This window comes from Falco biarmicus, chromosome 8 (genome assembly GCF_023638135.1).
Source record: "Falco biarmicus isolate bFalBia1 chromosome 8, bFalBia1.pri, whole genome shotgun sequence".
NCBI classification, from domain to species: domain Eukaryota; kingdom Metazoa; phylum Chordata; class Aves; order Falconiformes; family Falconidae; genus Falco; species Falco biarmicus.
The window spans coordinates 46,228,715-46,256,415 of record NC_079295.1 but is presented as its reverse complement, the minus strand read 5'-3'; the positions used below and the strand labels follow the sequence as shown (position 1 = coordinate 46,256,415).

Here is a 27,701-nt window from a genome sequence, read left to right as displayed (position 1 = left end):
CTTCATGGTCTGGGGGTTCTGTCTGCCCCAGAGGTCCCTTTCTGCCCTGCCACAGCATCTCCAGGTCCAGATTTTCAGAGTCTCAAGGGCTAACTGTCACTTTGTAAAGTGGGCCAAAGCATGCCAGGGCTGCAGTTCCCAGCAGTACTGGGTTGCCCCCTTTTAGCACAACACAAAGGAATTGAGGAAAGAGCTGGTGCAGTGCAAGGGAACAGGTCCCAGGGGCTCTGCTTGCTTTGGACAAAGGAGGGATGGAGCAATCAGACAGCACAACTGCCTGCGTGCAGCTCCAGCTGTCCCAGAAACAAAGGATGGAGATAGACGGACCGGACCCAGCTCAAGCAAAGGTGTGGTCTATTCACAGGGCTAAGTCCCCTCCTGCATTCAAAAATCATTCAGGCCTTGCCAAAGTTTTGTCATGGAAGGTGGTGTCTCCGAACAAGCACTGGCTATTCTGAACAGGACTACTAGCAGACTGAAAGGGCCGCTTTTCTGATCTACCAGTCTGACGATTTGCTGGGGTCACCTCCATCACAGATGCTGTGGTTGCACAAGGCACATTAGCAATGGGGCTGACAGTTCTGGTCCACCTGATGTTCATGAGATCTCGTTTGACGGCTGTGCTCTACCCACAAATCCTTGTGTCCATCCCCGGTGTCTGAAGTCAGGGCTGTTCCCAACAACCCTTCAGCTCCTTCGCTGTTGGCAAATGAAGCTGCAGAAGGAATCCACAACTGGAGGAAAGACTCACAGGAATTCATGTGAATTACACCTCCCAAAACCAGGTATTACTTTGGGATTATCTGAAAAGCAACTGCTCACCCTTCTAAGTGGCTGTTCGCATGGCTTCCATTGCTGACAATTAGCAGGTGCTGACCTTGCAGTCAGAAAAGAGGTGCCACAAGTCCTGCTGAAATAATGATAGCAGAACAGCCATCCTAAAATGGACATCAGATCCCAAGGCACCATTTAATGAATAAATCTGGGTAAAATGTGGGCTGACTCCACACAGGTGCCCTGAAGCCTCCTGAAATTTGCATGCTGCTTAAAGAAGCCGCCAAAGCCCCGTGCCAACCTGCCTGGTCAGATCGAATTTATCTAAGTCATAGCAAGATCTAACGCAATTAGAAACCCATTTAGACAGCCTCAGGACAGAGATTGCCTAACCTCTCAGCCTATCAGAGCTCTGAGCCCATCAAGGATGTGCAATTTGGCTTTTCTTTGGTTGAAACGAAGACTGGAAAGGAAAATATGGAAATAAATCATCTGAGGAGTCATAAAATCTAAAGGGGTCATAATCTTTACGGAATAATGTCTAAATTGGACTGACCATGGTGTCCTGAAATGTCTATCACCTTCAAGCTGATAATAGAGCCATTTTGTAGATAGTTGGTGCACAGCGGAAATTGCTCGGGACACAGAAGGAGGTCTCATAATCACGTTAAAACCATCTGAAAATCCCAGGGAGGAAAAGGTTCCAGGACTGGGAGCAACACTTGAATAAAGCCCTCGAGGAATCCAACAGCTGTAGAGTGGGAAAATAATGCTGGGAAAATAATGAGCTAATCTGGCTCCCAGTTGCACCCAGCAGAGCTGACAGATAGTACTGAAAGCTCTGGGGAAAGCAGGTGGTCCCAAGCCATAGACTCGGGACTCTAAAAAAAGAGACATAACCACAAATGCTTCAAGGGAAGACTTGCATGAAAAAAACGTCAATTTGTTAAAATCAGATAATTTTTCAAGTGAGTTTCTTGTTTCAAAGTTGGGGCAGGAGGGATATCTTTGCTGACATGTAAAAATGAAAAAAATGCTCTTGCAAAGGGAACTTTCCCTTCAGAATTCAAGCCAAGTATTAATTACAAAGCTAAATTCAAAAAGGTCAGTCAGAATCACAGCTTTAGAAATTACTAGGAAATATATATATATTTATACCTCTATATCCGTTGATTGACTTGAGCCAAATTAGGGGAAAAAATTATCTTTTTTTGCAGGTTGTTTTTTTTAAATTGAAAATTTTCCTCTGTTTTCTAACCACCTCCATTTCCATAGGCAAAGGGTAGAAGCATTTCCTGCTTGGTCACAGAATTGGTCAAGTGTCTATTCCAGGAGTCTGTGCACCAACACGCTCTAGCCATTGGCAGAGCCTTCACTTTAGTGGTCTGCAACCAACCCGCACCTAATGATGAATGATGGGACTGGGTAAGACAAGCCTTCATTTGGAGAGATCAAACAGGTAAGGCAAGTAATATTGTAAGCAATATTGTTAAGGCCACCTATCTTGCCTGCACGGGTCTAGCTTTACTACTCTTACTGGCACAAGCCCCCCAGTACGAAGGAGCTGAGGACAGCTTGCTTTTACCTTGCCCTCAAATTCTGGGTGAGCTGTCAAGTCCTTGGGCCAGACTTTGCAGATCGTGGCTCAAAAAAATTACCTGAGCGTTAGAGGTTTCTGAGCTCTCTTCTCTAGGCATCACATCCCGAGAGTCCCTAGTAAGCTATGATCTACTTTAAATCCTTAGAAAAAACAGCCCAAACTCCTTCAGGCACTCCCAGAGTCTTGAATCACAACACCCCAAAAGGTCTTGCCCAGCCTGAATGATAACGAAGGGCTCTTCAAACATCTGAAATACTGATTTTGCTTTCTGCTGGGCTTGAGTGCTTTTGATGAAGAAGCAGAAAGATTAACAGATTAGTGTAAGAGGAACATCAGACTACATCAGCAAGACATTTAGAGCACGAACTCAGTCCTGAGCTCAGACAAGAAGTTCCCCCCCCAGCAGGGATGAATAACTGTCAGTCTCCCTGGCAGCAGCTTTGCAGCTGCTCAGGAGCATCAGGGAGTTTGGAGCATGTGAGAACCCAGCCATGTGGGAGCTAAATAGCTCCAGGCTTTCAGGTTTTTCAGGCCTTTAGAGATGTCTCAGAGGAGCTGAATCAGGGCACTCTGCTCCGACAGCTTCGCTGCAGAGCAGGATCAGTTCCAAGGGAGAGGAGGTGATGCGCTGCCCTCCCAACATGATGGCTCTAAAGACAGCTTTGATGAAACCTGCCAAGATCAGCAGCTGCCCAGCCATGCCATCTTTAGATAGTGGATCAGGAGGCAGGTATTTTGCAAGTGAAGAGGTGCTCTGAAGGATGTTTACCTCCCAGGGCAGGGTCGTCTTTAGGATCTTTGGGCAGGATCCACAAGGCATTGCTGTGAATGCCAAAATGGATGTAAACGATGAGATAACATATGGGCTTTCTCCTGCCCTCCTAGCAGGCCACTGCCACAAACCTACTCTCCCACCCACTCTTTCCTGTGAGCATCTGAAGAACTGAGGCAGTAAACAGATTACAGCACAGGAAGACATTGCTGCAAAACAGTCAAGAGATATTTTTAAGGGATCTTGAGGAATTGTTTTCTTTCTGTTCCTTTGTGTGACCTCTTCCTCTTGTGCTCTCAACCCTTGGGAAAGCCACTAGGAAAAGAAGCCTATACTACTGGTGGGAAGTGAAAAGAAGGTCCTCAAGGCTGCAGACTAAGACCTCCATAAAAGTCCAGAAAGTCAGAGAGAAGACAAGATCAACAGGGGACCTAATGGGGCGGAGGCTGAGCGGGTCTGAGTCGCAAGAGACCCTGGCTCCCAGAGGTGAAACCAAGACCAAGCTTCATACAGATTGGACCGATGGATGTTAAAGCCAGTGTCAGAGGTGAGAAGAGCGTGACCAAGGTGCCAGAGGTGGCACATGCCCCTGCAGACAGGCTCCTCCTCACCCCCTTTCAATCCTTCTCTGCCTCAGGCGAGCAGACTGTGCTTCTTGGGGCACTGAAGGAGCAGGGGACTGTGGGAAGAGCCCCTTTTGGAGTAATCTATATTGACCATCTTGGTTTCTCCCAAGAGCAGAGCTTGGGTTGTGTAACTGCAGCTTGGATGGAAGGGCTTGCAGGTCAGTACATAGGAGCAGAGCTCTTCCACAGAGATGGGTTGTGCCTGGGGTTTCATGGGCAGGTGCTCTCATGCAACAGGTATGTGTGGGGATGGAGGGTGGAGGGGGGGAAAAGTGCTTTGGGCTTGGCACAGGGCTCAGCTCCAGGGGCAGCATTCAAATGAACATGCTGGTAAGAGATTTGGCAGGGTACTGCAGGGGCTGAATGTCCAACATCCCACAAACCATGAAGGGGAGCTCCTCCTCTTTGCCACCCACCCCAGCACAGCCCCACATGAGTCAGTCTGTGCACAGCTGCCAGGCTCTTGCTCATGATTCACTCCAGTGGTCCTGGGTGGACACCAGCTGTGGAGACACAGGCGCTCAGCATCCACCTCTTTGCTGCTGCCCCACGCCCTCCTAGGGCTGCCCTCCCCACCTTGAGCTGACACAGTTCCCAGGGGCAGAGCTGCTCTGTGCCCCTTCCCTCCAACACATCCTTTAGCTCTCGCTCTCCCCTGCCACCACCCCACCCATCCTGCCCTACATCATCCACCCTCTCATTACCCCAGCTTCCTCTCCATTCCGTCCCAGAACATCCCAGCTCTGTCCTCACCTGGGTGCACCCCACCCTCCACCCCCTTCAGCTGCATCCCACCCTCCGCCCTTCACCCCACCACAGCCTCCTGGCTGCTCCCTGGCGGAGGGACCACAAGGTGCCCAGGGACACACCCTGTGGCATCATCAGGTTTTGCCTCAGGATTTGGGTGACTGATTAAGCAGGCTGCAGGGCTGGGCCCTGCTCCAGGCTGGTCTGTGCTCACAGGGAACAGCACTGCAGCTGAGAGCCCGGCCGAGCGGGCAGAGCAGTGCTGGGAATATCAATCAGTGCGGCTTGGACCAGGCGGCTGCCCACACAGCCAACGCTTTCATCGCACAGAGGATCCACAGCTCGGCTGTCAGAGCCAGCCGGGGACTTGGCCCTGCGCTGCAGAGGGCTCAGCATCCCTGTGTACCGGGGCCAGCAGACAGCCGGTCAGGAGAGACCAATGGGGAGGGAAAAGTGACAGGGAGCAGGGGGTGCGGGTGTCACTGCCCCAGCAGAGCAGGGGGAGACATCAGAAGACAGGGACAGAGAGGGAGCAGACACAACTGAGAAAGAAACGAGGGGGGTGAGGTGGGAAGAAGTCCCACACATGCAGGCTAGGGAAGCCTGTGTTCACCGCAGACCAACACTGGCTGCAAGGGCATCAAGCAGGGGAGAGAGCCTGGGGGTCTGAGAAGTGAGAGGAAGAGGAGGGCAAGGAGGAATGAGCAGCATCTGGCTCACAGGGTGGAAAGAGGAGAACTAGCCAGAGCTGCCAGACACCCAGGCAGCCCAGCCTGATGTGAGGAGCCCCGGGCGGGTAGCACAGGCTGGATGAGCCTTCAAGGGTGCAAAGTACAAGGTCCCAAGTGCTGGTGCAGCCGGGGACTGTCAGGCAGGGGAGAACCAATGCTCTCCTTGATGGGATAGGGACATTAAGCACCACTGCCTCTTTGCAGACACACTAACAGGAGTGGTCACTTGCCCAAGGCTGGATGTTAGGTACACTCCAGTGTCACCTCCCACCGCATACAGGCTGTGTACACCCCGCTGCCACCACTCCACACAGTACAGCTTGTGCATAACCCTGTGCCACTTCTCCCTGTGGTACCAGCTGTGTACCCCTCATGCCCACTCCGCCTGCAGCACAGGCTGTGCTGCCACCTCCCCTGGGGACAGAAGTTGCACCTCCCTGTGCCACCTCCTCCCACAGGAGACACAGGCTGCACTCCCTGCATCACCTACCCTCAGCGCACAACCTGTACACATGCCTCTGCCACGCCCCACCACCGAGACCATGCACCCCTCTGTGCCACCCCTCTGTGGAGCAAGGGCCGTGAGAGCCCTGCTGTCAACTCCCACACAGGGCACGCAGGCTGAGCACACCCCACTGTCACCTCCCTCCACAGCACAGCCTGCGCACACCCACACTGTCTCTGGCTGTACACACCAGACTGTACCATGGGGTTGTTCATCCCTCATGGCTGAAACTCTTCATTTTGAGGTCCCAAATGCCCCATGGTGCTCCCCCAAGCTTAGGCACCCCTCCCTGCCATAAACCAAAGTCCCCCAGCACAGACCTGCCAGGAGCCACTGCACATTCCTGCCTTGTTCACAGGGCTCTCAGCATCCTCACCGACAGCCCAGAAGCCAGCACAGTGTACAACCCACTCCTCGCCCCCTCTTGTGCTCCCCCACCTCCACAAGCACGCCACTGATGGTCACAAGCCGCTGTGGATTCACAGTTTTGCAGAACCCAGTCATCCTTCCCTGCACAGCTAGGGCTCAGGCCCCCACACTACAGCCTCTGGGACCTCACCGACACTCTCCTTCATTTGGTCTCCGCACACCAGAGCCAAATCTGAACGAAATCCAATTGATCCTGGGAGCAGGAGCTGATTTGCAGTGCCTGGGAACTGCTCCCAGCACAATGCCTTTCTGAAACTGGGGAAAAACAGGGCAGGTCCCCCATGAACTCTCAGCTCCATCTGCAGCTCATTGCTGGATCCATTTATCAGCTCACTCCACATGAACGACCTTGAGAAAATCCACTGACCCAGGACAGTAGGGGACTTTCCCAGACATCTGCCAACACCTAAACCTGCAATTTATGAAGACTCTAAGCTAAATTCTAAAACAAGACAATTTCATTTCTGTCCATTACAGTTACAATATTCCTCTTATCCCCACCCTGCAGAGAGTAATTAATACTGCACCGTGCTCCTGAGCCTGCAGGCAGGTGCAGGCACCTCTGCTGAGCTCGCAGTAACATGCTGAAGTTAACACCACTCCAGCCAGCTTCTCAGATGGTAGGGGGCTCTGTGAGGACCTGGGGCGGTCTTCAGCTTTGCAGCCAGGAAAGGATGGAGCATAGCCCCCTCTGGTATCGAAAGGGCCCAAAGCATGGAGCCTGGGAGACGGGCAGAAGAAAGAGACACTCCCCACACCAGCATCTGGGAGGCTGTGTTCTCGCCCCGGGGTTCATCAAAGAGCTGCCGAGGACAAGGAAAGAAGGGAAACTTCTTTCAGAAAGTTCCCAAAGGGAAGCAGATAGCAGCGCTGAGCCAAGCCCCCAGACTGCCCTGCCCAGCCCTGCAGGGACTACTTATTTAGGTGGTTGCTGGTGTCTCCTTTCCTCCTCTGCAGCCATCGCATCTCCCCGCAGGTCCCAGCCCTGCCTGCCTAGGAGGCCCAGACACTTCCTGGATGGTTCAAGATAAAACCTTACGCTGTTAGCAAAACAAACTAGGAGGCTGTGAGAGCCAAGGCTGGCACAGGGCTGAAACCACCGAAGCCAGAACCACTGGTTTCCCCAGATAATCTAATCTCTCCCAGCGCCAGAGCTCCTCTCCTCCAGCAGCCTGGTGAGGCCAGCTGGAGCCCCTGGGGAATAGGTGAAGCTGGTGTGACGGCAGGGATGTCTGCCCCAGTTTTCCCCCAAAGAAAAATCATGAGAAAGATTTTCTCTTTCTCTCAGGGGGGGCCCTGAGATGTGATGTTTGGCTGGAGGGAGGGGGGTACAGGATGGCCCCATCCAGGGCCTGGGGAAGGGATGCTACACTGCTCCAGCCTGCCAGGACCCATCCTCTCTCCAGCCTGCTGGAGACATGAGCCTGAGCAAGCCCCATGGCAGCAGCATCACCCCCCACCTGCCTGGCAGCAGAGGCTGAGCCATCTTTGCTGGGAGTATGGCTGCCTGGTTCCATTGCCTTCCCCCAGCCCCACTGCCACAAGCAAGCCTCCCTGGGAGGACCTCTCCTTTGCTGCAAGGGTGCCCATCACATCCTGGGTTGGGGGGAGCACCTTGCTTCGGGTGTTTCTACCCAGCGCTGCTGACACACAAGGCTCCATCTGCAACCGCATGCATCCTCATTTCAGCACTGCGGCGGGTGAGAGGCATCTTCCAGCCCTTGCTGACAGGATTTGGGTCATGCTAGCCAGGCACCGCGCAGCCAGGATATCTGTTCCTCCATGTGCTGGCTTGGGACATGGGTGGGTCTCAAAAGGATGTGGGGGTGAACCAGGAGAAGATATGCAGGGGGATGTTGGGGTGGAAGAAAGCTGGGCTGGCTGGTCTATGGCTCAGACTGCCTCCACGTCCACACATGTACATGTATGTGCATAGGTACATGCATGTTTTGAACCATGTCCTGGAGGAAGCTGTCTCCTCAGAGGGCCAGGCAGTGGCTGGAGATGGAAGATGTCAATCTGGGGAAAGTGGTCAGTACCATGAGACCTCTGGACTGGCCACGCTGGGGCACAGTGGAGGGCTTGTGGAGATGGCTGGCCCATGTGAGCATCGCTTCTGGCTGCTGCAGGACCTGGGTGCTCCAATGGCCAAGGACGTCGAAAATATGCCTGGGAATTGCTGGGAGCAAGAGCATCTTCAGGGGCATCAGGGAAAATAAGGCACAACTGGTCAAAAATAGAAAACTTTATTGAAGTCAAATCCAACAGGGCAGCTGAGCCCAGCCCCACGGCAGGAGCCCAGCCTGCCGCTCACCGGGATACAAAGAAGGGAGCAGGGGTCTCCACAGGGCGCAGAGGGTACAGCATGGTGCGGAAGTTGGTGGTCCTTACCCATGGGGCCCCAGGAAGAAGGCAAAGCCACAGGCACTTGTCCCCCCTCTCCCTCCCTAGCTAGTTAAGGATAGACCCGACAGGCGCCAAAGCAGAAACGTGGTGCAAGCTAACTGGCCAGACAGCCGAAGGAAAGAGGGTCCTGCAAGCTCTGGGCTCATCCCACAACCTCCTGGGACACCTCCAAGCTCCAGTGCACACTAGCGAGCAGCCCTTCCCAGTCCACAGCCAAGACCTGCCTCTGCCTTGCCCTGCGCACAGCAGAAACCCCCAGCTAGACCATGAGCAGTGACCTGACCACAGCACGCAGCAGAGACCCCAGTGCCCCGCTCCTCCAGCCCGAGCATGAGAACCCAGCCCCAGCCCCGGCTCACAGCCGGTCCCGTGCCACCTGGGGGAAGCGCCCCGGCCACTGGGATCCGCTCTCCCTCTCCACAGTGGCTGCAGCATGGCTCCCGCAGCTCTGGGCCTGATGCTCACGCTAAGGGAAGCCCAGTTTCCACCGTGCTGGCTATGGCAGAGGGCCCAAGCCTGGGGGAAGCCAGAGTCTGAGCCTGGGAAAAGGCAGAGCTTTGCTCCTCCACCCAGCTCCACCTGCATGGGCAGCCACAGTGCGTGCAAAACTCCTTTTCAGGCGGCTTTGCACAGGGATGGTGAGCACCAGGAGAGCTGGGCTGGCAACAGCAAGGCTAGGACCTTTGCTGGAAACTAGCTGCCCAGAGCTGCACCAGGAGCTGCACCAGTCTCTCCTCCCCACAAAGTAGAGGGATGGATGGGAGGGTGGGCATTGCCCTCCTCCTCAGTGCTCTTAAAGCCAGTCCCCAAAAGGGACCCAGGTGGGTGGGATTCCCTCCCCGGAGCTCCACATGCAGAGGCACACGCATGCAGCGCCCTTCGTATCACCATCACCCAGGCAGCGCCACCAGGACCCAGCCCCGGGCGCTCTGGCAAGGGCTCCAACAGTTTTTGGTCTCCCCCCAACCCCCGTCCCATCCCCTCCCCACCCCACAACCAGGCTCCGTGGCTCGGCTCCGGGGCAGTCCTCTGCCAGCCCCCAGGTCACACATGCAGGGCTGGGGGCCAGTCCACGCTCACTCCCACACCTCTGTCCAGATGGCTCCCCGGTGCAGGGGGGGGGGCCGCTGCCGGCCTCAGGATGAGCTCTCCTACCTGCTTATTGGTGTATTTCTGGGGATTGGTGCGGTAGCTGTAGTCCGAGTACTGCTCGGAGCCCGTTGAGTTGTTGTCCCCGGTGCCAACAAAGGTGTTAGTGGCTGGCAGGTCCTGCACCACTTGGTGCTTCTTGGAGGCAGAGGGCGACTGAGGCTGCAGCTGGATGGAGGGCAGCGGTGAGTTGGAGCGGTAGTGGCGACCCAGGTCTGGGCTGCCCGGCGGGTAGTTGAGGGGCAGGTGGATTCGGGGGCTGTCGCTGACAGAGTCATTCATGAGGTTGAACTTGAGTGATTTCTGCAGCCCCGTCTCCTCCTCATCCTCCGTGGGCTTGGGCGGCTTCGGAGACTTGCTCTTCTTCACCTTGCTCTTGCTCTTACCGCTCTTGCTGGCCTGCTTGGGTGCATACAGGTCCTTGGTCTCCTTCTTGCCTGCCTGGTAGCCGCTCTTGGCCTCCCGCTGCCGGCAGTAGCGCACCAGGACGACCAGCACGATGACCAGGGTGACGGCCACAATGCCAGCGATGACTCCAAAGAGGATGTTGCTTCGCTGCTTGCTGCGCTCATATTCGGGGTCTCCGGCAATGTCTATGTCGAGTGGTGTGTCCAGGCTGTGCCCCACCAGTGTGTCCAGCAGTGTGCGGTTGGCCAGTGTCTCGTTGACATAGAAGTGCACCAGTGCTGTGCCGTGACGTGAAGGCTTGCCCTTGTCATTGACACGCACTACCAAGCGGTGCAGGCCATGGTGCTTGCGCAGGATCTCCTTCTCCAGGGTGATGTCTCCACTGTGCGGGGAGATCTGGAAGAGCTCGAAGGGGTTGCCTCCTGTGATGCTGTAGGTCAGCTCTGCATTGACACCAGAGTCAATGTCCTCCGCCTTGACCTTGCTCACCTGCTGGCCAGGGCTGGTGTGGGGCAGGATGTGTTTGTAGGTAGCATTGGAGGGTGAAGTGATGAAGGGAGCATTATCATTCTCATCCAAGACGTTGATGGTCACCCCCACATAGGCAGACCTGGGAGGATCCCCACCATCTACTGCCTTGAGTCGGAAAGTGTATGTGCTCTGCTGCTCCCGGTCAAAAGAGATGCTGGAGAGGATGGTGCCAGTGCCATTTTGGATGACAAAATCCCCATTGTCTTGTTCCACTGACAGCTGAATGCGGGCATTTTCTCCTTTGTCAGCATCGATCACCGTCACCATGCCCACAGGGCTGAGGGGCGGCATGTTCTCCATCACTGAGAAGTTGTAGCCACTCAGCATGAACTTGGGGTCATTGTCATTCCTGTCCATGACGTTGATGGCCACAGATGCTGTGCCCTTGAGGCTGGGGCTGCCCTTGTCTGCCGCCACCACCAAAAACTCATAGCGCTCCCGCTGCTCTCGGTCCAGCACGGCCTTCACCCGGATCTCCCCAGAGTCAGGGTCAATGGTGAAGGAGCCCTTGGAGGAGGGGTCCGTCACCAGGGAGTAAACTAGCTTGGCATTGGAGCCACTGTCAGCGTCGCTGGCACTCACCTCCATCACCAGGTCATCAGGCTCATTGTTCTCAGGGAATGCCACCTCGGTGAAGCTCTGGCTGAAGACAGGAGCATTGTCATTCACGTCCACCACCTGCACCTTCAAAGAGTTGGTGCTGGAGAGGGGCGGGTTCCCCGAGTCCACTGCTACAATCTCAATAGTGTAGTCCTTCACTGACTCGTAGTCCAGTGGCGTGGTGGTCTGTAGGAAGTATTTCTTCTTGCTGTCACTCCCTGTTTCACTAGCCTGCCGCAGCTGGAATGGGACGTCACCAGCCACCACACACGTCACCACAGCATTTTCACCTTCATCTCGGTCGGACACCTGCACCAGAGCCACTGCTGTCTCTACTGGCACATCCTCCGAGATGTTTGCCATGCCATCCTGGTGGGTGACAAGCCCAATGCCCCGAATCTCTATGGAGGGTGCATTGTCATTCATGTCCTTGATGGTGACCACCACCTGGGTACGGGCGCTCTTGGGGTTGGCCCCCTTGTCTTTGGCCATGACAGAGAACTTGAGGATGTTGACGTCCTCACGGTCAATGGGCCCCTGCACGGTGATGAGCCCCGTGGCGCGGTCCAGGCGCAGCAGCCGACGCACCATGTCTGAGGCTTGGTGGAAGGAGTACTCAATTTCAGCGTTGGCACCCTGGTCTGAGTCGTTGGCTTTCACCTGTGGGATGGAGGGAGAAACGGTGAGCAGGAGGGCAAGGCAGCGAGAGCCCCTCCACAAACTGCCACGCTGCCCATCATAGACTCCTCTGGGTACAGCTTGGGGGGAAAAACCAGGATTTCCTCTTCTGGGGCCAAGACTATGGGGCAAAGAGCCTGAGACCAGCAGAGCAGCTGGGAGCGGCCCTCTGGCACAGAGGCTTTTCTTTGCTCTTCCAGCAAAACTGGCTGGGCCGGTTGGCCCCACTCCTGTCCCGGCCAGCTCCGGCATGCAGGGAATCCTCCAGGAACACTTGCCGCTGCGACCCAGGCAGCAGCAGGGAGGGAAGCCTCTGGCTGTTCCTGCTCCACAAAACCCTCCCCAAGGAGAAGTTGCAGCAGCTGCCTGGCTGAGGTGAGGATGAGGAAGTGGGAGCTGAGGATTTGTGGAGCTGCAGCAGCTCCATCCCGGCATTCAGGGATGCATCCAAGAGGGGACCAGGGCTGCCTAAGCTCTGCACAGCACCAGCCATCCCTGCCCACCCATCAGGAGTTCTTCATTCACATAAACCTGCCTCTACGCCTATTATTTGCTTTCTAAAGAAGATGAGGTTTGTCTAACATTTGCCTCCCTAATCGGCTCTCCGAGCAGCCTCTTCTCTGCACCATTTGCTGCTCCGCCGTTATCTTGCTCAGCAGATTTGGATGGAGAACGAAAGTTGTTAAATGTAAATTCCACCTTTTACCTCCACTCACAAAAAAGGCGGAAGTCATTTTCCCCCTGAAAGATAAAAGCTGAGCAATGGCAGCATCGGCGTCTCAGCCCATTCTCCTCCCGGCCATGCAGCTCCCTTATCTGCTTCCAACTTCCATTCTTTTAACAGTGAAAAATGAATTCTTAAAAATTTCACATCAGAATTAGCAAGCAGATGAGAGCTGGCTGCGCACCGCTTATTAAGATGGCAGCTGCAGATAAACAGATGTCGGCTACTATCATCTCAATGCCCCCTCCAAGCCAAATCCACCAAGATCCATCCCCTTGGGCTCTGCGGGCCAGTTTGCACTGCTGCCCAAGATGAGGCAGAGCCCCTGGCCCCTGCAGACACCAAGGCACCCCCAGAGTCATGGGCAGCCCCCCTAGACAGGCAGCAGGGATGCTGCCTGCCCCCCATCTCCTGTGCAAGCCTGAGTTTCCATGGAGCGGCCAAGGGAATGCAACTTATGAAAGGGTCTATGTCTTGTCTGCGGGCAGCATTGAGACTGGCCTGGCATGAAGCCAGACTCCCCGTGGACCTCGGGTCCCCGCCCTCTCCATAACCCAGAGCCTTGCTCCCATGTACCCGCCAGCCCTGCTGCCACCCCACAGTCATGTCCTGCAGCCCCTGATCTGGCTGCACCTTCCCACCTATCCTTTCCAACATTGTTTTAGCAGATGTGATGTCCCTGGGACCTGCCTGCCTGCTGGCCCCAGGTGACACTGTGGGGTCCTATGCCTTGCAACCCTTCTGGGCTCACTCCTCCCTTGAGGAACTGTGGCAAGTGGCCATATAAATGCTCCCCCGTTGTCCCTGTTGCAGCCAGGTAAGAGAGATGGGGAGGAGAAGAAAGCCCACACACTCACCTGAAGGACAGAGTGCCCCACAGGGCTGTTTTCAGAGAGCTCCGCTTCATACAGAGCCTTCTCGAACTTAGGTGCATTGTCGTTCATGTCCAGGATGGTGATGCGAAGCAGGGCGCTGCTTGCCCGTGGCGGGTTGCCTCCATCCTGCACCTTGATGGTCAGATCATAGGAGTCCCACTGCTCCCGGTCCAGGTTCCCCATGACAATCAGTTGCGGCTGCTTCTCATCCTGATCCTCCGCCACCTGCAGTCCAAAGAGCTCCTGTGCCTCCGGACCAGCCGTCAGCTCATAGGAGGCAACACCGTTGGGGCCTGAGTCCCGGTCCATGGCTAAGGGGATGGGGAAGAGTGCCCCAATGTTGGTGTTTTCAGGGATGGAGAGGGTGAGAACAGGTGAGGCAAAGTTGGGGGTGTTGTCATTGATATCAAGCACCTCTATCTGACCCTCAAGCAGGCGCGGGCTGCTGTTCAAGATCAGGTCAGTGATGGACACTTCAAACTCCAGGAAGCAGGGCTCTCCAGGCAGGAGGTGCTGGCACTCACGCAAGCTCTCCCGGTCAATGGAGGTCTCTGTGGTGTAGATGTCCCCAGTTTTGCCGTCCACACGTAGGTACGGGGCCCCCACCTCCAGCTTGTAGAGGTGCCCCACATCTGGGAAGCCATAGTCGGAGGCCAGGCTCCCTATGAGGGTGTTGGGAGGTTGCTCCTCCTGCACTTTGTAGACCACACGTGTCCCAGAGACCAGGGCAGGGAGCTGCAAGAGGAGCCACAGGCCCATGCAGGATGCCAGCTGTTTCATCCTGCGCTGCAGGGGAGCTGCAAGGAGACACAGACACTGGAGGTTAGGCAGCCCCAGGCCCCCAGGACCACTCTGCTCCAGCCCACTTCCCTGGTGCATCCTTTTTGGTCCATCCCCTGTGCCATGCAGGGCTGCACATGGTCCCAAAGCAGCCCCCCAAAAGGATGGGGCTTCAGGGGCTCACCTGGCAGAACTGGCCCCAGCCGTGGTTTCCTGGCAGCCTCCGCAAGCAAGTGCCCAGGAGGACCAGTCCCAGCTTGCAAAGTGCCTGCAACGCTCTGCTTGAGTGAGCAACCCAGTCATTGAAACCTCGGCCCTGGCTTCCTCTCACTTGCAGGAAGCCACTCCTGCCACTGTCCACCCTCTTTGTCACCATGCAAACTGTAATTAGACCCAAGGAAGCACACTAACAGGGTGGACTGCACGCAGCCTGCTGTCAGCGACCCAATGGGAGCCAGCCAGGCTCAGAGACAGCTTCTCACCACAGAAACACAGGAGCATTGTGTGTCACGCACTGCAGGGGCACTGCCTGCCACGCACGGCAGGGACACAGAGGCACTGCATGCATCTGCCAGCACTGCAGAAACAGGAGCACCAAAAGGGGGGCAGGGGCTCTGCCTGCTCTGCAGGGATACAGGGCTGCCACCCACCCAGCCCTGCAGGAACACAAGGCAGCACAGGGATGCCACCCATCCAGGACTGCAGGGACATGGGGCACTGCCAGGATACAGAGCTACCTCCCATCCATCACTGCAGGGATTCAGAGCACTGCCTGTGCTGCCGGAGTAACACCCATCCAATCACTGCAGGGACACAGGGCACTGCCATTGCAGGGACAGAGCAGCACTGCCCTCCCTGCACTGCCGACACAGCAGCACTGCCAGCCTCCCACTGCGAGATACGAAGGCACCACCCATCCAGCACTGCAGGGATGCTGAAGCCCCGTGCACCATCCAGCCTGCACTGCATGCGGGGCACTGCCATCCCCCTGTGCCCCTCTCAGACAGAGGGGTACTGCCCAGCTCCGTGTTAGGGGGACACTGACTCACCGCCCACCTTGCACTGCACTGCAGGCAGACCCCGCAGGGCAGACCCCGTGCCTCCCCGCAGAGCAGCGGCACTGCACAGCCCCAGCAACACTGCAATGGTAGGCACAGCATCTCCCCTCTGCTGCAGTCACTAGGCAACCCCACACCCTGCACCAGCAAATACTGTTCCCTTCACTCACTGCAGACACACTGTTCCACCATTCCCTACCACTCCAAACTGGGACACTGCACACACACACTGGGTGCCCACCCTGCCTGCAGGGACAGCCCCGCGCTGCCCACCCAGCACCAGTGTCCACCCCACCCGCTGCAGAGGCAGTGACAGAAGTACTGCCCCCCTGCATTGCAGAGACACACACTGCACACGCTGTAGCGCAGGCACCCAGCCACTGGAAACCTCCTCCCAGTACGCACACACTGCAGAGGCAGTGCCAGGCGCACTGCCAGCCCCATAGAGACTGTCCACTTCTGCGTCAAGCCACATGCCCTGTCACCAAGCCTCTGCCTGTTGCTCTTCTCAGCCACCAGCTTTCCTATCCCCAGCTTTCTCTGAGAACACACCCTCCTCCAGGGTCAAGGTGCACCCTTGCAGCTACTGCTGAGCCATGAACATGAAGGGGTGCAGCCCAGCTCACCGGCACCCAGGAAGCCCAGTGGCTGGGTACCCTAAAATCAACACCCACAAGGATCTGCCATGGCCTCACAGCCACAACCCTCTCTCACCACTCCCATCGCTCCCTCTCTCCATACTCTGCACCCAGCCTGTGGGACGGAAGGGCACTCCTCCACCATCTCCCCTCCACGGTGCCACATAGCAAATGCCTAATTCCTCATTACCCCGACGTTTTACAGATCCTCAACAAGTGGAGCATCCTGCACTGTCTACCCTGGCACTTCCTGCAAGCCAGCAGCTCCCAGTCCCTCCACTCTGCTTGCCCATGGGCAAGTGCCCCATCAGTGGCAGGGAAGAAAGGAGCTCTCCTGCCGCAGGTGAAAATACACCTCTGTTTCAGGAGATGAAACTATGGTCCTGAAGCCTAGCCTGACCCTTGTTCCATAAGCATCCTTCATGCTGAGGGCATGCATAACTGTCCAGAGTGGTGCTGCATGCAGATACCTCCGAGATGCACATCCCCAGGAGGAAGGGAAGAGGCAAACAAGACTTGTTCCCTCCCTGCATGGTGCTGACGATGGAAGTGAGAAGTTGAGCAGAAACACAGCACGTCTCTGCATCAATACAGGCAGAACCCAGCAACGCATGTATGTGCACATGCGTGTGTCTGCACTGAGTGCGTGCATACCCGTGTGCACACTACGAACATATGGCTATATGTACAACAGAGCACGACTGCTTATCTGTAGGAGAAAGCATACCTGTGCATGCATGCACGCTAGCACGGTGTGCAGGTGTGCCACACGCATGCACGCACAGCGAGGAGCACATCTGTGCCTGCACCAGGAGAGCCTGTGCACCAGACACAAGTTTGCATTCCTGCACCAAGCGCACGTGTGTGTGCACCGGGTGACGCGTGTGCCTGTGCAGGGGGAGCATGTGCGCATGCCCCTGTCACTGCCGGGTGTGCATCTGTGTGATGTCACCCTGTGCAGGGGTACTTGCACCTTGTGCATGTGCATACCCCGGCTGGGTGACACACGTGTTTGCCTGCTGCATGCGTGTGCACTCACACCAGATCCCCCACGCATGTCCACCAGCCTTCACAGGGTGTCCAAACCCACACTGACCATCATCATCCCGTTGCTCTGTGCTCCCTTTGGAAATGGCTGTGCGGTGAGGACAAGCGGAAGAGGAAGGAGCCCCGGCCACTGGGAAGGGGCTCCCAGAGGATGACCCAGCCGGGAGAGGCACCCGCACTCACTGGCAAACTGTTTGCACAAGGCTGTTTGCACTAGGCTGGGCCATGACTGCCGATGACGTAGTGCCATCCTGACTAAGCCTTGTTGTGAGGTGGAAGATCACAGGTAATGGTGAAAGTCTCAACGCGGTGCGATGCCTCACATGGCCCTGACTGAGCCAGGAGGGAGGGCCCCAGAGCCGGAAACGTCAGGAGCCCTGTGCCAGCTGGAGGAGGAAGGGAGTCACCCAAGGGTGCCCAGAAACAGTGCTTTCTGCTCCAGAAAAGGGGTTGGAGCCTGAACCCAAGTCCCTTTCCAGCAGGTGAAGGAAACTCCCAAAGCAGGGAGGCTGGAAGAAGAGATGGGCTGGGAACCTGAGTGGGACCACCACCCCACAAGGGACTGCTGATGGGGCCTTGGGTTCACCAGGGTAAGGGATCCTGCTTGGCACCAGTGAATGACACAGCGCAGACATGAGAGCCCAGAGCTGGGTGTGAGGAGGAGGAAGAGGAGGAAGCCTCTACCACCAGGGAAAAGCACGTCTGTGCAGGAGACAGGCTTCCCAGGGGCCAGTCCAAGGCATCGGACTATTTTCCCATGGGATCTAAGGACCATCCCACACTTTCTTCTCCGGTGCCAGGCACCTTTTTCCGACCTGCTGGCAGAGCACAGAGCACTTAAAAATAAAAACCCCTCCCAAAACAACTATTCCTCCGCACACACAATTCTCCCTACGGGGAGAGTGTGAGGGAGACTGAACCACATGAGAGAGGCGTTAGTCACGCTGCTTAATGCATGACTGGGAAGCTCTCGGAGGACAGTGGCATGCAAAATCCTACCGAATTCAGCCATCCCCCCCCCAAAAAAAAACAAAACCAAAAAAACCCAAAAAAAACCCCAACCAACAACCCAAGCTCTAATGAGAGAGGTTACAAAGCACCAAGAATTTCAGCATCTGCTTGAACAAGCCTGTGCTCCCTGTGATTCCCACAGCCCCTTGGCCCGGTTCCACAGAAGGCAGCACCACTCCGGGAACGGGCACCAAAGTCCACCCTCTTTATTGCTCCCAACGGCTGATTGCGTGGCTCGGAGCCACACTTACAAGTCTATCCAAACCCTGCACTAAGCACACAAGTACTAATCCGCTCCCCCCCCCGTCCCCCCCCCCCCTCTGCCCAAGCTGTACTCTGATGCTCGAAGCTGGAGCAACATCCAAGCAAGCAGCAAATGCTAATCATGGCTCCACTCTGTGTGAGGGGCTGAGATCAAGGACCATATTGTCCAAAAAGCGGCCCCTGATGTTCAGTCTTGCATAGAAGGCACGGATGGGCTGAATCCCGGGCATTTTGTGGCAAGTCCCACAGTCTCCTTCGGCTCTGGCTGCCACTGCGGCTGCTCTGCATTTATGCAGGCAGGGCCCAAGCACCCCGAGCCGAAGCACCCCATGATGAGGAACCCCACTTGCCTGTGAACAGCTTTACCCCCAAATCATCTCTTAGAGCTGCACGGTGATGAAAAGAGGGTGAAGCCCAGGGCCCTCCCTCCTTTTCCACATCATTACCAATTGGCAGCCAGCGAGGCAGAGACCTGTCAGAGCCTCCCAAGGGTGGCAGCCCCCATCCTCCCACCCCAGGGGTCCCCCATAGCCCCTGCGGGATTCTGTGGGCTCCTGTCCCCTCCTGCCACCGTCCCACCCACCGTCCAGACCTGGAGGAGGGGTGTTGGGGGAAAGGCAAAAATAATCGCGGGCCTGAAGCACCCGGGCAGGGCCGCGGGGAGCCGGCTGGGACTGCGGCCCTGAGGGGGCTCGGGGAGGGGTGGGGGGCTAGGGGACCCCCTGCCGCTCAGGATGCGGGGGAGCGCCCTGCTTCCCGCCGGTACCTTCCCCGGGAAGGGGAATGGAGGCTTCGCTGCCGGCCCCTGGCGGGGCTGCCCGGGCTGAGGCTCCCGCAGCCGGCGAAGCCCCGGCAAAGCGCTCCGCTCCCCGGCGAGCGCCGGGGGATGAACGCGGACCCTCCCGCCAGCCCCGCGCACACACACACGCACACACATATATACACACACACGCAGACACCCGTGGAAAACACGCGGGAGCCGCTCTCCCAGCCCCGGCTTCCCACTCAGCCTCGCATACAGGCAGGGAAACAGATTTTCGAAGGCGCAGGCATGCACATCCCGCTGACACACTCGCACACACACACACCCCGCTCCCATAACACACACCAGCACACACCTCCCTCCCCGCACGCCAGCGCAGCCCGCTCCTCGACACGCACACCGCCCCCGCAGCCCCCCAGCCCGGCGGCACAGGCACAGGCAGGGACCCCCGCGACGGCCAGGGGCGCGCACACCTGCCGGCCTCCGCACCCCGCGCCCCTCGCACAGGCACAGCCCCGCTCCCAGCACCCAGCGCCCGCCCCGGTTCCCAGCTCACCCGCAACTTCTCTCGCTCCCACGCATCGCGCACCCCGAGCACCCGCCCCGAGCGCACACACCCAGGGGTGGAAAGGACACACACACCCAGAGCCACCCCCGACGGGAAGCGGAGGGGGCGGAAAAACACGAGCTCCCCCCGACACAGCCGCGCACCCACAGTCACCCCACGCCGCCCACCCTGCCCGGGCCGGAGCTGGCTCCGCTCCCGCGCCGCACAACAAGTGGCAGCGCCGGGCGAGACCGGTAACCGGGAGCCGCCCGGCCGCTGCTGCCCGCGAGCCCCGCGCCCCCGGTGCCGCCGCCCGCGCATCCCGGCGCGGAGGGCAGCAGGATGCTCGCCAGCGCCGCTCCCGCCGCCGCCCGGCCCCGAGCTCCCGCACAGCGGCGGGTTCCCGCCCGGGGCACCCCGCACCGCCCCGCACCGCTCCGCACAGCTCCGCAGCCCTCCGCGGCTGCGGGCTCCCGGCCCTGCCGCAGCTCTTACTTGGATGCGGACAGCGCTGCGCTCCGTGCCGGCCCTTTGCGCGCTGATCCAGCGGCGTCTGCATCGCCTCCTCCCCACCGGGACCGGGCTCCCCCCAACCCCCCGGCTCCTCTCGATCGTTATTCACGGATGAAAACCCAATTAAAAAAAAAAAAAAAAGAAAAAGAAAAAGGGGGGGGGGCAAAAAAAAATTGTCCCGTGGGAACCGCCCCCCTCCCCCGGGCCGGGGCTGCGGTTCCTCCGGCGGAGCGGCGGCGGCAGGGCTGGCGGCAGCCCCGGTGGGCAGCTCCGTCCGTGCCCGCCTCCGTCCCTCGGTGTGTGTGAGGATGTGCAAGGGAAGCGCAGCGCAGGCACGGCCCCTTCCCCCCCGCCCCCCCCGCTGCCTCCGCCTCTCGCCGCCACCACGGGGAGGTGGAGCTCCGGCTCCTTATCAGATCCCCAGCCCAGCCGGGCCGGGCCGAGCGGGCACCGGCTGCCGGGCAGAGCCGCCTGCCCCTCGCACCGCCCGGCTCCGGGCTGCAGGCACCGCGCCAAGCCCCGTGGCGGTAGCGAGGGGGGGATCCTCGGAGCCACCCAGGACCCCTTCACCCCCGGGGGCCCCTCCACTCCTGGCCCGCACACGTGTGGGATGAGTCTCTTCTTTCACTCCCCTCTTGATGTTTTTAATTTATTCATTCATTGATTTTTCCACCTGGTGCTTTGCACTTCCACAGCCCCGCCGCGCGGGGAAGGGGGCCCGGAGAGCAGCGCACCCGCTCTGCTAAGGAGAGGGCCCCTTCGTGGGAGCGAGCCCACCGGGGGGCTGCGCCCACCCCTCCTCAGATCCCCCCAGCCGAGCAGGGCTCCTGGCAGGCAGCCAGCAAGCAATGGCTCCTGCAGCCCTGTCGGGGCGAGGTAGTGGGGCCTGGAAAAGCAATTGTCCCCTCCCGTCACACCGTGGTGAATCCTGCTTGTGTTGCAGGATGCTGGGAACAGCGAGCACCTGCCAGCTCCCCAGAGCACCTGCAAGCTCCCGGCTGCCCTCACAATGCCTTCGCAAGCTGTGCTACCTCAGCCGGGTCCTCACTGCCCAGATGGCCCCCGTGGGACCTCAGGTGGGCAAGTGCAAGACCCGGGGGACCAGGGGACATCGTGCTCCAGGGGGACCCCTTCCCTCCAGGCCTCCACTGGCCTCTGTGCTCCTGCGAGGAGAGCCGGTGCTCCCTGCCCACGGCCTGGCTCTGCAGCCTGGCCCTGCCTAAGGCCTCAGCGCTCTCGGATGGAAATGCTTGGGTGGCTCCTGGCACCCTGCGGGGGCTGGGCACCCCACAGGGCTGCAGCCCCCCCCCTCACCAATCTGCCCCCGCCTTCTCGGACGGTTGCAGCGCAGGTTTGTCGCCAGGGTGCTGGACGGTCCCCCCCCGCTCCCCCGCAGCGGGAGGACAGGAGCGCTGCCTCCCGCGGAGCTTCGCCAACCTGTTGCGCAGCTCCCTCGGCTGCACACATGCTCAGCTCGGCTGCGATCGCTGCACCATCTAGAGGCTGCGCCGGCTTCTCGGAGCAGCCCTGGCTCCGGCTCAGCCCGGAGCAACCCTGCTTTTCCCGGCAAGAAGGGAGCTCAGCCCCTGGCAGGGCTTCTTGCTGCCGGGTGGAAGAGGGGCTGGAGAGTCATCCCCTCTGGGTGAAAAATCCAGGTCTCTGAGACTTTCCTGTGGCAGGGCCATCTCTGTTCCTGCAGAGACGTCCGCTTCTCCATGTCGGCGTCTTCTTCTGCGTGTTGTTTTTTCAGGGTGTCAATTCTTGTGAAGCCAATTTAGCAGGAGATGAGAAGTGAGAACCCGGGGAAGGTCAAAGCCCACCACAGAAGGGCAGAGAAAGGAGCTGCGGGGTTTGTCAGGGTTTACCCTGCTGATACAGTGTGAGCTGGGGAGCTGGACAGAGAGAAGGAATTAAACTCTCTGGAAACAACGTGAGATTTAATCTGTCAGTCACTGGCAGCCCTCTTTGAAGGACTGTAGCAAAGGGAAGAACCGAGGAAGTGACACTGTGGATCCAAGGCTGTCTGTGGAGCAGTAAAGGCAACCGTAAGAGATCGCTGGTGACCAGAGCTTTCCATTTGGCAAGAGACACAGCTAGTTGAGAGGCTGCGCTGGGAGCACCCAGGGAAGCTGAGCATGCACGAAGGTTACTAGATGCTGCCTATGTGTGTGGGACCAGTGACTGCCATCTGCAGCCTTTGCTCAGGCATGTTTCTGAGAGGCAGGTCCAGGCTCTAAGGTTATGGAGGGAAAAAGTGCCCCAGTCTCAGGAGCTGCCTCTCTGCAACCCATAGGAGCTGCCTGGCAAAGCCCTTTGCAGTGCCAACACTTGCTGGCCACGGGACATGGTGGAAGGCCAAAGACGTGGCATCCCAGGGCTGATTTGTCTGTCTCCACCTTCGTCCTGTGCCTGCTGCCTTTGAAAGAAACTGGGCTCCTCCCAGAGTGCCTGTTGCCGTCTGGCAGCAAGGAAAGCCTGATGCTGGCATTGCCTATCCTCCCTTTGCTTGGGTCTTACAGTATAAGTCACCAGTCCTTACCTTGTCTTGGCCATTTCCCAGAAAGCAGGGCTAGTCTAAGCAATGGGAAACCATCAAACCACAGCCTTGGTCACAGAGTTTTTTTGTGAGACCCTCCAGACCCTTCCCACACACCTGCCCCAGTGCTAACAGTGCCACCAACCCTGGAGATGCTGCTGGAGGCGCTGGCTTGCCCTGTGCAGTGGGTACCCCGTGCTGGGATGCTCCAGCATCACGCAGAGACAGCTGCTTCGTGGTGCCGGTGGGGCCTTGTCAGAAGAACAAAGCCTGCGAGGGACGAGCATCCAGCTAAATCTCTGGGAAAGCGAGAAGAAAGGGAAACACGGAGAGCAAATGAACCTTACAAGAGAATAAATACCCCCTCCCCAACACACACACGCAGCAACCTGGCTGCCGTCTGCTGCAAGGAGTTCAAAGGCTCTTCTGTTCTCTCTCTTATCAGCTCTGGGCTCCACAGGAGAAGCAGCAGCGCGGATTTGGGCAGCAAATGCTAATAACACAGATGTTCTGACAATTCGCTTGTTTCTACAATTAAAAACAAAAAGATCCTCAAAACCCAAATGCAAGGAAATGAGCACTTTAAAGAACTTCTCCTCCGCATGCCTACCACGTAATGAAGGGCTGCAGATTTGCGGGGGAAGGGGCTGGGCGGCTTCAGCCCGATCCAGAGCGTAAGCGGGATGCTGTGGGAGAGGTGCGTCTCTTGGACCATGCCGTGCTGGCGGGCATAGCCAGGAGATGTGCTGGCCATGGGATGCAGGTGGCCAACCCCTGTGCCGGGATCGATGGAGGGCCTGAACGGCTCGGATGGTCACTGCCTGTCTTGCCTGTGGGACGCTTGCTGCCAAATTATTGGGAGATTGTTTTTATTACTGTTTTAACTCTTTTTTTAACCTTGTTTTTCTCTTGGCTGCACTTTCACTCACTCATTAATTTTGGTATTTTTCTCACGGTATATAACCCCTGTCATGGCTGCCATGGCAACAGGAGGGAATGTGCTCAGCGCTAAAATATCCTCTCAAAAATAACAAAAATAAGACAACAGAGGCAGCTTCTGTGGGCTGCTGCAAATGCAGATCTGGCCCAGCTTTGTGGTGACGGAGGATGAAAGATCCTGCAAGCCGGGGAAGCCCCTGAGCTCTGGTCCTCCCACGGTGCTCAGCCCGCCTCGCATCTCAGGGCCACAAGGGCCCCACCACTGCCACGCTGGAAGCTCCTACTGGGCTGGACCCTTGGGGCTGAACATCACAGAACTCTTTGTCCAACCTTGAAAGCTCACCCTTTTCCTCAGGGACCACCGTCCCCAAAACATCACTGCAAATGAGGAAGAAACATGGATAATAAGCTAGGAGAAGGGGGTGAGGTTATTACTCAGTGGGGTTTGCTGGTGTCCAGTGGGTGTTCGGTCCACACGTGGATCCCTGGCTGGAGGAACAAATGGTAATGTGAGGCCCCCAGAATCAGGAGCTACAGCCAGCGTGGTGGCATGGATGGTGGGGCTTATCACACAAACCTGTTGTCTTTTTCTGACAGGATTACTGGTTTGGTTGAGAAAGGCAATTGTGTTGATATAGTACACTCGGATCTCTCCGAGGCATTTGACTTACTTCCACCTGACATTTTGATTAAAACTTGCATTATAAGGAATTAACAGGGCACATATTAGATGGATTAAAAATGCTTCCCTGGCAGATCTCAGAGGTAGTTGCTAATGGGTAGATATCAGTAAGTAGCACTATTTCTACCTCCCTCCCTCTGGGGACCCGTTCTTTGTCCACTGCTATTAAACATTTTTATCAATGATGTAGATGAAGATACGAAATCTTTGCTGGTAAAGCTTGAAAATGACACCAAGAATGATGAGATAGAAAGGAGCGAGGATGGTTTCATGCTGAATCACCTGGTTAAATGGTCAGGGTGTATTTGAATACAGATAAACACAGGAATATATCTGGAAATGAAGCTTGCATGTTAAGCCTGCAGGCTAGATCTTGGAAAGCAGTGACTCTCGGCATGCCTATACGGGGTGGAGATATGAACACTGCCTTTTAACCAGCAACCAAGGGAGCTCATTTGAAGTCGTCTCAGGAGTATCTGCCTCTTCCAGTGAAGCAGATCTGTTTGTGGAAAAGGAATTAGGGAAGAACAGGTACCCCAAAATGAACTTGGTGCACCCTGCTGTGGGTGTCTGAAAGGGGAGAGTGAGTAAATGGCTCGCTGCCGGCGTGCTGCATCGGGCACCCACACTGGGAGGAAGGCAGGGAAGTACCGGGGGAGCTTGGAGGAGCACTGCAGACCTGACCATGGGCTGGAAAGCCAGGTCTAATGATGTTATGCGTGTTAAAAAGTATGTTGTCAGGTGATCTGAGGACCTGGCCTATGTTCTGCCACGTGGAAAAGATAGTGGGGAACTGTTAAATCCCACAGAAAGGCATACAAGAGTGGGCTGGGAGCTGAAGAGAGGCAGATTCAGTCTTGAATTGAAAGCCAGTGTCCTAGTGGTGAAAGCATTTGAAGGTTGGAAGAGCTTGTCTCAGGGAGCTGATGGGCTCACAGCATTGCTCAAGATTTTGTAAAGAGATAGATCTCTTTTTTAAAAAGAAACCTTTTAATCCTGCTTCTGGGAGTAACTCTGAGGCTGATGTGCGAATGGGCTGGGGTGAGTGACCTCCCCTGGCCTCTCAGGGCCCAATCGTCCAACTCATCCCTTCCCTTCACAGGCCGTTGGGAACAGATTGTCTGCAGTGCCCTGCAATTATTCAAGCAATGATTAATCAATCTCTTGCTTCAGGGTTCAGGCAGACTTCTGCAGAGAACCGGAAGGTTTCTCCAATCTCCACCCATCTGCTGCCGCACCAGAGATTTCTTCAAGTAGAAACAGCAGAGCACCAAAACTGAAACCCTGCTGGAAAATTGAGCTTTGGTGCCCAAAGCCCGAGCTGGTCTTGGGATTCAGACTTGACAGGAGCTTCCCAGAGATTATCAGACTATCAGAAGCCCATGGGGATGCTTTACTTCCCTGGACTGTGAGCCACTCGCAAGGGGCAGCTCCTGCTGTTCCCAGCACCATGCCCATGCCAGGGACTTGGGCTGTGGTGGCCTCCCTCCCATCCCCTGCCTCTGGCACTCCGTTTGTTACCCTACAGACTCAAATTTTTGCTCCTGGGGCTTAGCACGGGGTCCAGCAGAGTTGGCCCAAAGAGAGGACAAGCTGCACAGGAGCAGAAAGAGGGAAGATGTCTGGAAGCACAGCTTTGCAAGCAATTAGCTGAATCTGCCACATCCCTGCTGCTCTTTAAGCTGGCCTCACCTCCTCTGGGGGATCTGCTACTCATACTTCCTCCACAAGGAGAATTACATCCATTTCCTGCTTTTGTTAGGCTCCAATATTCTCCTGCTTGTAAGCTCACCTCCAGACATCCTCCAGCTGCTGTTGGTAGATGGTCCAGCCCTGGAGACAGTCTCTATGAGCAAGCACTGGTGAAAAGAGGTTTCCACATCCTCAGAACAGGAGTCGTCAGCTGTCAAGGCAGCCGTGACCTCTCCCCACAGATCCTGCCTCTTAGCTGGTCTAAGGGAGGAAGGAGGAAGCTTGGGAAGAGGAGACCAGATCAGACCTGCCCTGCCCAGTGTGACTTACATGGGCAACAGGAGACACAGGAGCAGAAAACTCACGTTCTGACTTGCCCACACAGGTTGGGCAGGAGAGGAGCTGCTCTGTGTATGGAGAAAGGGAGAGTTTGGGCTCCCCTCAGCCCCACTCCTGGCAGGACAGGCACATCTCAGGGAGCCCTGGCTAGCTGTGCTGTCAAATGTGCTTCTGCAGGGCTCAGGGTCACATCAGGAGCAGGCATCATGGCAGGGAGGGTGCTGGGTACCAACCATGCCCCAGGCACCACGGTAGGGGCAGGCAGACCACGTGCATGGACACTAGAAGATGGAGAACTCAGGGTCAGCATGGACTTGGCAGGAGATGGTGGGAACAGGCTGAGAGGTGGGGGCCCAAGGCAAGATTAGTGGATGGAGACAGCAGAGGAGAAGAGGTGGAGGACAGGGACCCCAAGGTGCCATGAGCACCAGCAGGGTGGAAACAAGATCACTGTGGGCACGGAACAGGCAGCCCTGACACTAGGACCTCATGGATAGGGAAGACCAGGAGAGCATGGGGCTGGAAATGGAGAAATACTGAGGGCATGTGGCAGTATCTGGTGGGAGGTTGGTGTGCTGCCTGCTGGAGAAGGCACGTGGCTCCCCTTGCACCACCAGGCAGGAGCACAGGCAGAGGCCTGGGGCCAGCAAGGGGCTGGAGTGGGAGGTGATGGCAGTAGTGGACCTGTGTGGCCTTTGCAATCACTGGCATGGAGGTTGGAGAGTTGTTTTCGCTCTGACAGGATGATGCTGTCCCTTTATCTCTGCTTGTTTGCTCTCCAGTATCCCAGAGCCAACACTCTTCCAGGGCAAAATCCAGAGACACTTGAATGAGATTCCAAGGGGAATGCAGTGCTAAACAAGTGACAAACTCTGCTGAAAAGTCTAACTGAGACTCTCACAAGGGATGCAGTTCCCAGCAGTGGGATCCCTGCACAGCAGGGCTGTCCACAGGGCCCTTGATTGAGCCCATGAAGGAACAGCATATCCCTAGGGAGAGAATGAGCCTGAACTGGGAGGTCTGGAGACCTGCAGTGTGGTGGGATCCTTGTGTAGGGATCTTCATGCGAGGCTGGGGCGCATGAGGCTGATGGATGTGCCAGGGTATCTGTGCTGGTGTGGGGATCAGCTGGACCCGGGATGCAGTGGGTAGCATACTGCATATGGGATGCATGTGGTGAGTGTTTCTGTGCTCTGTACGCTCCCTGCTTGTGCCCAGGTGCCGGGGTGATGGACTCATGGGTAACACAGCGCACAACACATCCTGCTTCCTCTTGTCCCTGAGCATCACCACCCCAGGCTGGGATCCAGTGTGGGCCTTCGCCTCTCCTGCTCCTT

General features: G+C 57.0%; 1 protein-coding gene across 2 annotated transcripts in view; it reads right to left on the bottom strand.

Moving 5' to 3' along the window:
- Positions 1-20,484, bottom strand: part of PCDH1 (protocadherin 1) — a 53,066-nt gene extending 32,582 nt beyond the window's left edge. For both annotated transcript variants that reach the window (XM_056349475.1, XM_056349476.1), the window contains exons 1-3: positions 20,159-20,484; positions 13,538-14,352; positions 9,746-11,938 (exon numbers count right to left, since the gene is read on the bottom strand). In XM_056349475.1, coding sequence (XP_056205450.1) covers positions 9,746-11,938; positions 13,538-14,352; positions 20,159-20,222 — 3,072 coding nt within the window. In that variant the 5' untranslated portion in view covers positions 20,223-20,484. The remainder of the gene's footprint in view (positions 1-9,745; positions 11,939-13,537; positions 14,353-20,158) is intronic.
- Positions 20,485-27,701: the final 7,217 nt, after the last annotated feature.